The sequence below is a fragment of the Pempheris klunzingeri genome, chromosome 10 (assembly GCF_042242105.1).
Source record: "Pempheris klunzingeri isolate RE-2024b chromosome 10, fPemKlu1.hap1, whole genome shotgun sequence".
NCBI lineage: Eukaryota > Metazoa > Chordata > Actinopteri > Acropomatiformes > Pempheridae > Pempheris > Pempheris klunzingeri.
Window position 1 is genome coordinate 22,331,547 of NC_092021.1, and position 13,494 is coordinate 22,345,040.

Sequence of the window (13,494 nt, forward strand, 5' to 3'; positions counted from 1 at the left end):
CTTTGTATCTAAAAACATCATACATATCCTGTGGTGCCTTCTAATACCTATTAGGCTACTCAGGCTCATATATTTTCCTTTTTTTCTTGCATGTTAATGAAAGTCATTTTTCAGACATTACAAGCACAATAATTTGCAGTTAACCCATGCAAACAAGAGAAATAGTGGGCAAACTGTTGGGACATTCATTGTATATAATGAAATCTTAATATGGTGCATATTTAAGTGAAAGGTTAGTAACATAAAGGGCAAATGGATTGCCTGGCAATGAATTTTAAGCAGCTATTGATTTTACACTACAAGCTACCCCTTTCCCTGAATGATAATTTTGAAATGGCATACTGCTTATCTTAAAGCTGATCTGACACGACAGGACAACAGGAATACACAGAATATTAAGGCAAAGGCTCTGATAAGCAGCGCTCTTGTTGATGTATACCACACTCATTCCACCAAATGAGAATACATGGTAAGGGCTCATCTCCTCTCCAAATCTCAGCTAATACAAAGACATCTAAAGGCAAATTCAGACTGATACACACAAGACGATTTTGATATGCAAAAGAGAAAATAAAAAAGCTGTGACTTGCACTTTTCTATATGTGTCTGGAAATCGAATCTTATGTAACGAATGCACCCAAACTTGAGAATTGAAAAACCTTACAGTTGTGCTGACTGAAAACTATTTTTGAAATATTACTTGAATTTCTGCAAAACTGAACTCGAGTTGATAAGTCCACTTACTTTTCATAATAACACAATCAAAGTGTTTTACTGGTCCTATCCAACATATCTAGGTCCTGATTTTAACAGGGTCTAATCTATTGATGATTTGTCTAAATTGATATGATCCAGCTGCACATTTAGAACGTGTTAAAACTGAGTTCACTGTGTTACACCAGCTGACTGTTAAGGCTAAAGACGGTAGGTAGAAAGGTCCAGTAATTAATGATGTGCTGCAGTGGTTGAATACATGTGTAAACTCTATGAGCGCTGATTGTAAATGGACTTGAGCCTACCCTGTGATACAGTGCTGCATGTCCCTCCCCTTGATGCTTTATCCCTCTTTCCTGTGCTGTCCGAGATTTGGCTTGAGAGAAAGTTTGAGAGTTGGTGTTCTGGCTGGCTGAAGCTTGGCTCAGCACTCGGCACCTTAAAATTGTGCAGCATGTGTACAGTGGATAAATGTTGACACTTAAACACTGACCATTTTTATGCTCGGTGTTTAAATGCAGTTTTTTCATATGGGTCTGAACATACTATTTGCCATTCATATTGCTCTGGTAATATGAAGGTTTTGGCCTCAGGCAGGGTTTTTATCTACAGCAAATATGAGTTCACGGACAATTTTAGCGCTGTTGCCATAGGACACATTGTTTGACATGTTCACCTGCTCACCTGCAATTCACACATAATAAAGAAATTGCTATTGTGGGTTATGATTACACCCACACTTCAATCAGTAACTGTACTACTATATATATATATATATATTTAATATATACACACTGTAATCTAAAGGTTTCTTGTAGTGTCCTGCTGTAACTTCATATAAAAAGCCACTTTGCTGTGTAAATACAACAATCAGAGAGAGTTAATTAAATGACACATATTTTCCTTTCTCACAGAGAAGGGTGTATGTCGAGCAGTGACTCATACTGGCATGCTCAGTCAGACAATATGACAAATATGACATTAGAATCAAAGTTTAAAAAAAAAAAAAAAGCATTGAGGTGTAAATGCCTGGCTGAAAGAATGCAAAATTCTGTTGCAGGATGTAATCAAACACAAAGTGTCATTTTTTCTCTTATAGTGATCAACTTTCACTGGGTTTGCATACTATTAGATGACCTGCATGGCTCACTGAAGTGAAGTTAACCCCAGAAATAACTGTGAAGTGAAATTTCAGATACACTTTATGAGTGCATGGTGTTTTGAGCACAGAAAAACAAAAAAAAAACATGCACACATTTCTACTCTATCATGAACAGATACGACCTGATCTCTCTTTTGTGGAAGAAACAATGCAACATTTGAGCAGAGCTGAAACATTTCAGTGGTAGCCCAAGCCCAGTTATCTGTTCTTCAAAGGCTTCCACTGTCCCCTAGCTCCTCCCTCTCTGTACCGTGTGACAACAACAACTCATCCACAGAGCGGAGCTGCACTTTTCAGCTCATTTTCCTCCTGTCATTCCTCCTCCTATCTTTGATCATTGTCCCGCCGCTCGGCCCCCCCAAAACCCTCACTCAGCACGCCTTTTTTCGGCAGCTCTTTTTACTTCCCAACTTATCTGAGGAGCTAAACTCTCGTGGATTCTTTCATTTAGGGGTGTCTCGGCCGACTGGGTTTTATACTTTGAACTTCGGCTACTCTCTTCCCCTCCTGTAGGTGACCATGGCCGTACCGGCTGCTCTGATCCCACCAACTCCTCTGGTCCCGCCGCCTCCTATCTCGACTCCCTCCACGACGACGTCCCCGCCGTCGACAACTTCATCACCATCTCCATCCCTGGCCCCCCCATCCGGACCCGGACAGAACCTGTTCAGATCAGAGCTCCTCGCCACCGGCAGCCCGGGCATCCCGAACGCGGCTCTACCCCCCGGCAAACCCGTGTACTCGACCCCGTCGCCTGTTGAAAACATACCGCAAAACAATGAGTGCAAGATGGTCGAGTTGCGCGGTGCAAAAGTGGCCTCTTTCACCGTTGACGGCTGCGAGCTCATCTGCCTTCCTCAGGCTTTCGACCTGTTCCTGAAGCACCTGGTCGGCGGACTGCACACGGTCTACACCAAGCTGAAGCGGCTGGAGATCACGCCGGTGGTGTGCAATGTGGAGCAGGTCCGCATCCTCAGAGGGCTCGGCGCCATCCAACCCGGGGTGAACCGCTGTAAACTCATCTCCAGAAAAGACTTCGAGACTCTGTACAACGACTGCACCAATGCCAGGTTAGTGGAGAGATCTGCACGGCATTTTTGGGTTTAAATGTCTTTGCGGACGGCCGTGCGTAAAGGCGCGGGGAGCAAGGAAGGGGGAGACATTTTTCCTTTTTAAAACAAGGGGCTCAAGCGCTGCGATTAACCCATCAGCCGAAATGTAAAAATCGGCTGTTAAGATGTGTGTGTGTGAGTGTGTGAGTGTGTGAACATGCCGAGAGCGTGTGTTTCAAACTCTGTCCAAGCATCCAGGCTGTGTGCTCCAAGTTGTGTGTTTTGGACGGGAAGGGACCAGCGCGCAACATCAGGGAAAAAAGTTCAGTGAAAGTTTTTAACACGTGCGGGGCGAAGCTGTGCCATGATGGATAGCCTGTCTCAGAACCAATGAATCGATAATGCAAACTACACCTCGGCTGGGTCTCACAACGCTGTGGAATAAACTTCAGGTGTAGGGCTGCCACTGCAAAGACAGTTTCTTTCATGAGCCATACTTCACTGCAATTTCTCCTAATTTAAGGAAACGTTTAGCTCAACTTTATATTTAAATAACTCGGTAATAAAATTAGCTCATGCCTCGACAGAAGCCCTCCTCACTCCAATACAATTTAAGTTATGATGACACTGATTTTCAGAAAGTAAACAAGGCAAACCTCAGATTATCACAATATGATGGCGTGGAATAATATTTGTAGTAATTGTTTTGTCAGTATTGACAGCCAGTAGGTTTCTTAAGGAGGTTAAAGTACACTCACGACTCCAGAGTGTATGAACTGTAAATGCTGGGGATAATTGTCTCACACACACACACACACACACACACTGAGGAGAATTTGCCTTAATTAATCATCCTTGATCTTTATTTAAAAAGCAAATCGATAAATAAAGTGAGCGAGGTAAACAACTACCCATGTGAAAATAAATGCATTAAACTGCATTACCTAGTAAAATATTTTGAGCCTTATATCTTTTAATATGGAGTGATTTAAGTTGGGATCAATATTTGATTAAAAGCCATTTTTGCTGTCCTGTTGCTCCTAGCTTTGATGTATCGCTCAGTCTCACAGGATGGTTCAGCCTGGTCAAATTTACCATCTTACCTGTCACTATGATTGATTCCATATTGATCTCCTACCCAGAAATGAGCTGGAAATGCAAATATGATGGAAAGGCTCACATCAGTGGGGAATAGCAATAAACACTTTGAGTCACTTTGGTTATCTCAGTTTAAAAGCAAGCAGCCTTTTGGAAAATTACTGTGTGAGATTAAACTTACTTCTGACTTTTAGGCACATCACAAGCACATGTTAAAAAAAAAAAAAAAAAAAAAAGCACATGCAGATGATGCTGTGAAAACAGACTATTTTTATGTACCATTACTGTAACATTAGGATCCATATGCATGGTGAGGTTGAATACATTTGACCCTTAACGTGCCCTACATGGCCTGGTCAGAAAATGCAAAATCAAACAACTTGCACAATATTTGTAGGGAGACTTTGAGAGGGGTATTATTACAATGAAACATTTTGGAATTTAAAGCTTTTTTTTTTCTCTCATGTAGCTCATTTATTTAGATTTGTATTAACAGTCAGCCTCACACATCCACATACAATATGTGGATGTTATAAATATGCTGCAGCTCTATATTTCCATTCTAGTAGCAATCGTCTCAACAACTGACCTGTGCACTTTGGTGCTTAAGCATCATTTACATAAAGCATCAAGGGAGCAGAGCACCCCCACACCCCTCCCGCCTCTCTCTATAGAGAAAGACGTGCCGTGCGGTGAGCCTCCTCTCAAGCTTGGCGTGGGGCTTCAGGTGACAAAGTATGTGGTTGAACTCTCCGGGTTGTCAATGGGGGGATGGCCAGCGATGGGGTTAAAGGATAATGCAGTGCCTCGCGTCGCTTTAATGACGCTAAAGTGCTGGGCTATTACGGGCACATGGACAGGACTGTAATTGTCTCTGAAAGCAGCCAGGTACTCCCGGTGCTGGGCTGAAATCAATCACTCAGACCCGGCCTGCCCGCCTGCCTGCCTGCCTGCCCCATTTGGAGAATTACATCATGGAACAGTGAGGCATCCGCTGGATAAAAGGCTTCTGTTACTTAGAAAGAGTTGATTTTATTTGCAGGGATGTGCGCTTTACACTGTCTGCCGTTGAATTGCTGCTGACAAAATGATCAGTCTGAGTAAACAGGACACAGGTTGCCCTGTAGGTGAAAACGAGTTCCCTCTCCAAAGTCGATGTTCCGTTTTGCACCGACTTACTGTCAGTTAAAAAGTATCTGAGTTCACCGGTTAACCCGCTCAGGTTACACAACAACAGCCTGCTGCCTGAGATAGTTTAGCTTTTCATCTTGCCCTATTACTACAATGTCACTACTCTTTTTATACAGTGGCAGAGTGGTAACAATGAAGTGAATAATACTCCTGTACAATGGGTCTTACTATTTCACATGCTGTTTTTTCCCCTCCCACGGTCTATTGTGTTAAAACAACACTACTCTCATTTTGCACACAGTGTGAATGTGAATAGCATCACAGAGCACCACTGCATCCCGCTGTTTTAGTTTTGATGTGGACACAAACAAGCTCCAACCAAATTGTTCCCTACTATGCTTACTTTTGCATAACACTTTTTTTTTTTTTTTAACACACTAAATGGAAAACGGTGCTGTTCAGAAACGTAGTGTGGGAATCTGTTGGTATTATGGCGGTGTATGAGAATTTAGAAAAGAAAATTCCTCTTACATACTTTTACAGTGAGTGTTTGAACTATCTCCACTTTGCTTAATAAGCGCCACAGTTTCTTCAGTAATTACTGTCCATCTTCAAAGATGCTATGATTATAGTCATTCTTGACCCCTTCATTTTCTTAAGGACTCTCATGCAAGATTAGCAGTGTTCGCTCCAGCTCCTAGACTGATCCAGGTTCAGTAATCTCCCCTACATTATGACTCTGGCCCTCCAGGAGCCCTCCAGGAGCCCTCTGTTCCAGCTACTTGTTTTCCTTTTCATTTTCCCTGTGGTGGGATGGAAAAGGTTCTTATTGCTGTGTGACACTTGAACTCTCTGAAAGGTTATTATAACACGGGGGGGGGGCGGTGTAGAGATATCGCATATCTCTCATTGGTCCGCTTTGTGGAGGCAAGCTATCCGATGCTGGGGCGCAGAAATGCAGCAGTTAATTGACAATCATTGTCTACCCTTGAAGGTTAACCACACGCCCCAGACAATGTCCCACCACTGGGAATGGGGCGGCTTTTCACTTACATGCCCTTCTTAAATAGATTTTCTCCGGCTCGTTTCAGTCAAACAGATCTGACTCCGAAATGTTACGAGTGACAGGTCACAGTGAAACGACTTTTTCTTGAACAGATATATTTAATTGATACTGATATGACAGAGAGTGTTATGAGAGCTATCACGTCTCTTGTTCCTATTTCAAGAGTGTTTATGCCTAAACACACATATTTGCAAATGACGGTAATTGTTTTGTTTAGCGCTCAGTGTGAGCTGCCACTGAGGGTGCCAGCTTGTCTCTCTCCCTCCTCTCCTCTGCTGAGCTCTCTTATAATATATTTGTTTTCTACAAGGCACGGATGTGTTTACAGGTACTCAGGGGAGATTTCTGGATTCCATTCAAATCATTCCCAGTCAGAGTGGGTGCTAAGATACCCGTCACCCAGCAACCACATCCAAGAGGGAGCTTGGGCGATAATAACTTCAAAAACAGAGTGACAGATGCCTGATTAGAGAGAGAGAGAGAGGGAGAGAGAGAGAGATTGAGAGAGAGAGAAAGAGAGAGAGAGAGAGAGACAGTGGTATACAAAGCTGTTTAAAATCCAAATCTATTCAAGTACTTTCTTGAAAGTCAAATTGGCCCTTATATCGTGTGTTGTTTCTTTATTGCGGGGAAAAAAGGCATTTTAAGTTCTTGCTCGCTGTGTGTTTTTTTCTTTTCTTTTTTTTTTTTACATTTTTAATCCTTCAGTGGGGCTCCGCTAAATTTGATTAGGTACAGTACATGTGCTCAAGTCAACTGTGCAGTTGGCAGATGGCGGCAAGGTGTTTTTTTGCAAACAAATAGTCTCCTTGAAAATCAGAATTGCTTTATTGACTTGACATTCATTCAACTGGAACAAGTGCAAATTAGAAATGTTTTTTTTTTTTTAAAGAAAAATCCACAGTCTAGCTCAGTTGACAAAGTAACATTAATTTTATTCCTTTTTTTTTTTTTTTAAGATCAGTTTTTAGTAGCTTACAATGAACTGAGCCAAGACTGTCGAAACTACAGATTTCACTTGTTAAAGAGGCTTTGTTTGACACTGTCTAATGTCATTTGTGGATTTAGAGGCTATTTGCATGGCAAAGAGGCCTGTATTGTTAATTTGCCTGTTGGATGCATTAGTTGCCCAAGCTCCTATCTTATTTGCATGCCTTTACGGGATCCGCAACAGCAATTGAATTACCAATTAATTCTTCCACCAAATGAAATGGTTTAGAATCACACTTCAGGTCTTATAAAGCTGATCAGTATATTAAAATGACCTATTTTTACCATGTTCACCGACCATAAAGGGGTATTAGCTTTGATTTTTATAGACAACAGACTTAAGCTGTTTAAAACCTGTCAATATGACTTGCCTGGCATATTAAACTAGATTTGTTAACAGTGATTTTACCTGATGATTTTACATTCAAGACTGATTACCTGACAAGCCAGCGATAGATTGTGGATGACTCTGGTTCCTGTTCTTCTCTTTCCCCAGTCAGAGCTCCCTTGCTTGTCTTTACTCACGGGCTCCTTCACATTACAGCACATTTAGGGAGCATGGCGGAAGTCACTGACGCTCGTACCAGGATGTTAAATGCTACTGACAGAAGTTAGAGGGAGCAGATGAGATTTCCTGATTGGAGAAGGAATGCAGGCCCTTGCCTGGTTCTGTCTAATATGGTCACATAGAGAAATTGATTTTCCTCAGAAATTAATTAATTTTTCATATAGCCCAAAGCTGGAGTTTAAAAAAGAGTGCACACTTGCTGGTTTCCTATTTTCCCCCTTTTTTAAAGAATTATTGCCTAATCATATTAATACTTTTGCCCCAAGGATGAAAAGATAATTGTACAAATGCATTTGGAAATATGTATCACTGAGTATTTATGATTAAATTATGCAAATAACTCCGCTCCCATCCTTCGTGGGCCCAGATTGTCTAATTAGGATTGATATGGCGAATAGATGTTGGGGAATCTGAATACAAGCATGTCCAAAGAGCAGAAAATTGAAAATGACAAGGCTGGAATCCTTAAAAAGTGTGTAGTTTTTTTTCCCCCTCTCTGTCTAATTCAGCGTAACTGTATCAGGAGTTAATTTTCCCCGGCTTCATTTCTCGTCTGAGCTGACAGGAAAAGGAATCCATCAGGGAAGCAATCTCAGATGGGATTCCACAAATTTCCTCCTCTTGTTTTTTTCTCCCCCTCCTCATTTTCGTGGGGGCTATCGGGGATGAATCTTCTCCTGAGTAAACATGCAGATGTTATTCCTCCAGTGTCAATGTTTTTGGAGCTCTCTACTCAATACAAAGAACTCCTCCTAATAATTGAAGTATATTAAGAAAGGAATGCCATCCAACAAAAAGCCCTTTGTACTTTTGGAATTCAGTGAAGTAATGCACATCATATTATGTTAGCACAACTTGTCTTTCTTATTTTACTGAAAGTTACTTTCTACGCAGATGCACCTTCCTTTGAGTGAAGACATTATTTACCCATTACCTTGCACTTCTATTGACTTCTTTTGTCAAGTGTGATATAACAATGTTAGGAGTCAGCTAGTATGGAATGACTCGTTTTTTGTTAAAATTACAAAGTTCTGCTCTAAAATAATCAAATATATGAAATAGATTTTCAAAATGTCTTTAATATGTTGCGTTATAACCCTGTTCTTATTTTAAAAACCACCCTAGAAATGTGCCCAAACACAGGCTAACAGATAGACAGACAGACACTCTGTACAGTGACATCAGTTCGAGCCAACAGTTACATGTAATTTAACAACAGCCGTGTTCCTTGCTGGGCTCAGTGGCACATCACAGAAAAGAAATCAGGGAGGAAATGACATTGGTTTCCACTCTCTCTTCCTCTGTTGTTAGCTTCAGATGAACGGCGCAGCACAGGAACGGCTCCAGTGCCTCCAACAGTATCTATTAAAGGGCTGATTGTTATCTAATCTTTACCTGGTGCTAGCTGGAAAAGCCCTGAAGCTAATGACACTTGAGACTAGCAGCACATTCTATGGTGGTTCAAAGCATCTGCTCAGTCAATACCTTCTGATGAAAAACTAAGAAAACGGCCCCACAGCTATTTATGTGAAGTCTGAATTCACTTAGACACCAGAAACACTTTATGCAGTCAATTTGTTGCATTGAATTATAACTAACAATGTGCATAAAATGAGTTCCTGTTGAGCCAGCAGGCTAGACACCAAACCTCCCTCTTGTCTCTGGTTTTGGAGCTTCAGAGAGTTTGGTGTTCAATTTCTAGAGTGTCTGTAAAGAGGAATTTTCAAATAAGTTAATTGTGTCAACTGAAGTTAAACTAAACCAGCATAAGTAAATAATTATAATGGCAACAATGCTGGTGTCAAAGTAAGTGAATTATCTCAGCAACATGCCTCTTTCTACTGCCACATCAGTGCACTGTGATGTCAGTGTGCCACAAATGGTAAGTTACCAATTTAGATTATTCTCTTAATACATTTATAGGTCACATCTAGACAGTTGGTCCTGGCATCAGCATCGGACACTGATCGGCACATTGCTCCAGATCTGTCTTTCAAATGATGGAAATGAAAAAAAAAAAAAAAAAAATCACCATAACCTTGCTAAATCTGCTCAATCAAAATTCACTCATTAATCTTAAGGTCATTGTCGGTGGAAGATTTCTTAAATTAGAAAATCAAGAAAAAGTAACAAGGTGTAATATTCCCACTGCCAAAAACAGCTTTTTTTATTAGCTGATGGATTCGATTTTTTTTAATAACCTTATCCAATACTCATGCTCTTGAAAACTGAGGTTCAAAGTAAAAAACAATACAAATGCTAAAGACAAAGGTACGCTGCGGTGTGTATGAATCCATTATAGCTCTATTTTCAATGCAGAATCATTTCAGTTGTCAGCAGTTCAAAGTGAATGAGGCAGCTCGTTCGGTGTACTGTAAAACGATAAGGTCTGCAATTTTGGCTGTTATCCACAGAGATAGCCACACCCAGAGCTGCTTCCTGACGGCATTGCACACCTGTAGAGGTTATGAGCGGGGTATCAATATCACCAGGTCAACACATTTTCATCTAACACTGACATCTCTCTTTGCCTTTCACCCTCCCTCTCTGCCTCTGTCTCCCTCCCGCTAAGCCTAGTGAGAATATTGGTGGGAGTCTTTATTGGTTGCAGCGCTTGGGTTTCTCTTCTCATAGACTCAAATGTCACCGTCTCCCTGATGTTTCTTTAAAATCGCCTGTGCCACCACTTGCTGTGGCGCCTGGCTATTATTACCCTCCTCTTAAAGAGTGACAGTCGGGTCCTCAGAGACGTGACACAAACCTCTGTGGATGGAGCTGTAGTGCTGTGTCAAGCCAATGCTCCCAGCCAATCAGATAGCACGGAGCAGACCACTGTACACCTGGTATGCTGTGAGGTTAGCAGAGAAGTCAGGAGTCAGTCAGTGCAGTTCACTCTTGAACATTAAAACATGCCTCATGCTCGCCTCTACTTAAAGATTAAAGAACTACTAGGCTTCACTTAAACTGTGATCTTAAGTCATTAAACTTATCAGTGCATGTGCTCTAACAGTCACTTGTGTATGTTCCCTGTATTTCCACACTAGTGCAGACATATGTAACACAGTGAGACATGCTCTCTATGGAAATAAACATGGTAATGATAATATAGCAGCTCTTGGCTGAAATTGTTTAACCACATATATTAGCCCTCTGTAACTTTCAAATTAGGAGCGTGCGAGTGTTTTTGCTTGTGTGCAAGTGTGTGTGAGATGCTCAGTGAGAGAGAGAGTATGTGTGTGAGTGTGTATGAGAGAGAGAGAGAGAGAGAGAGAGAGAGAGAGAGAGAGAGAGGGGGAGAGTGCGAAAGAGAGAGAGAGAGACACCCTCGCACAACTTCACATATGAATGGTCTTGTGTGAAAAGGAGGATGAATTGAGTCAAGCTGACATAGCATGCCAATAAGCTTTGTCTCATTTCCAATGCCGTATTCATTTGTGCCACAGAGAGATTTATTGCATGATTGACAATTATGAGAGGGTGACCTAGTTCTTTGTGATGGAACAAAAATGGTTTTCATCAGTTGCCTTTGCTGTCTTTTTCATTGTGTGTGTGTATGTGACGCTCCCTGGTAAAGAATAGGGATAGCCTCCGTGCAGTGAAATACTTTTTCCCCCTCCAACTATTGAAACTCAGGCATTTTTCTCGTAATGGCTTCATATATTTTGCATAGAATCACATCATCCACTATGTCTGTTTCACAGCAGAAAAAATGAATTTCCTACCCCATTAAGCAATGTGAACTGTCCAAATGGATCACGTTAAAATGACATTTTTACGAATGCTCTTCAATCTCTAACTTTGGTGTGGAAATAAAAAGAAAAGGAAGTAATTTTGCTGTCTGTGAATATAGAAATATATATATATCTCTTCAGTTTTCTATCACTACTTATTGTACTGTATTACTGGCTGTATTATTGTTGTTACCTGATCATCCAAATCACAAATACACTTATCCTGTCACTGGTCTGACTGTCAGTAAAGGGCTTCATTTGTGCCCTACATTTCCCAAATCCTTTATTCCTTTATGGTTCATTCTACCTGTCTATTAGCTGTGTGTTTTCTGTGTGTGTGTGTGTGTGTGTGAGTGTGTGTGCGCCCAGTCAAGCTTAGATTACTACGACTGTGAGGAGGAAGTCTCTGCACCTCCTGGGACTCCTGCTTGACTGGCCCCACAAATGATACAAGCCAGGGTTTAGTTGGGAGTTAATATCCTGCAAAATTGTCCTGCACAGCCTCGGCAGAATGTGGATGATTAAATGACACAAGCATATCAAAAACATTTTTCTCAGACTAGTGGCTGTTAAGTGTTGCGCCGGTGCAGCCCGTCTCCCAAGGTTACCATTAAAAAGAAAGGAATATTCAGTGGGAAGTGGGTGTCATTGAGCTGTGATTGTGTGTGTGTGTGTGTGTGTGTGTGTGTGTGTGTGTGTGTGTGTGTGTGTGTGTGTGTGTGTGTGTGTGTGTGTGTGTGTGTGTGTGTGTGTGTGTGTGTGTGTGTGTGTGTGTGTGTGTGTGTGTGTGTGTGCATGTGCATGTGTGCACCTGTATGAGCGTGTGCACGGATGCTTTACAGTAGCTGTTTTGTGTAATGCCCTGTTTGAGTGGTAATAATATCTCAATAGGATTTCAGGGTCTCATTGAGAGGTTTGGTAGAAGGTTGAGAGGACATATGCTAATTGTGCCTGAGAAGACTCATTTCTCTCAGAAACACATCCCACTAGAGTTTTCCTTACACACTGGATGCTAGACTTCCCCCAGTCACCAAAAAAAAGGCTTGAGGCTCCAAAGTGATCCGTTTTATTCTTTCTTTTTTCAAAGGATGCAATGCTTTGTTTTAACCTTGGCAGGAAAGGAGATGAAAGGCAGTGTAATAAAGCCAAAAGGTCTTTCTGTAGTTATCAAATGGCCTTTCACTCCTGACCTTTAAGATGCCACAGTAGGAACAGGAGACAATGCTAGAAATACAGATCGGATTTCTGAGATCAAACACGCTCTTTGTGTAGTTTACTTGCACGGAGAAGAAAGAGAAACCTTTCACGGCCCATCATTTGAACATAAGAAAAATAAAACCGAAAAATATTTGGAAAAGAATGAACTGCCTTGTCAGCACTTGCACACATCAAACACTTAAAAAGTTTAAGTGATGCAGCAAAGGATACATTTGGGCTCTAAGGCACTTCTTTATTTCTTCCTTTATCTGATATGCTCTTGCCACAGCAATGGGCTTTGTGTGAGGGCATTCATAGTCATCTGGGACTTGGCTCTTGAATGTGTGTGTGTGTGTGTGTGTTGCTGTTCCAGTACTGTTTCTAAGTTGCTCTCTACCTTATGCCATTTACATATAATAGAATCATTTTTACACAGCTGTGCCATTTGGTTTTCCTGTTGTTGCATGTTAGGCAGGCTAATATGATGCTGTCCACTCGAAAGCCTTTCATGATGCTTAATTAGAAAAAACAAGCCAAAGAATGGTAAAGCTCAGTTAATCTTAAGTTTCTGTTTACTCTGAAGTTTTAAAGCCTCAATTTTCACTTATAATCATTCTGCATCAATATGGCTGCTGTAACACTATTTATAGTTACATGTGTGATGTTATGAAGTTATTTGAAATGACAAGCTGCTCCATTGTAATCACATTACCTAGCAGCCCATTTTTTCAATCACATCCATAGATGGGCTGACTATAGAGGCTGCTAATCATGCTCTTAGATGT

At 41.2% G+C, this 13,494-nt stretch overlaps 1 protein-coding gene across 1 annotated transcript in view; it reads left to right on the plus strand.

The window, feature by feature from the left end:
* Positions 1-2,210: 2,210 nt before the first annotated feature.
* dachd (dachshund d) overlaps positions 2,211-13,494 on the plus strand; it is a 91,578-nt gene continuing 80,294 nt past the window's right edge. Inside the window, 1 exon segment of the mRNA XM_070837838.1 lies at positions 2,211-2,946. Within this exon segment, the coding sequence (XP_070693939.1) occupies positions 2,396-2,946 (551 nt within the window). The 5' untranslated portion in view covers positions 2,211-2,395.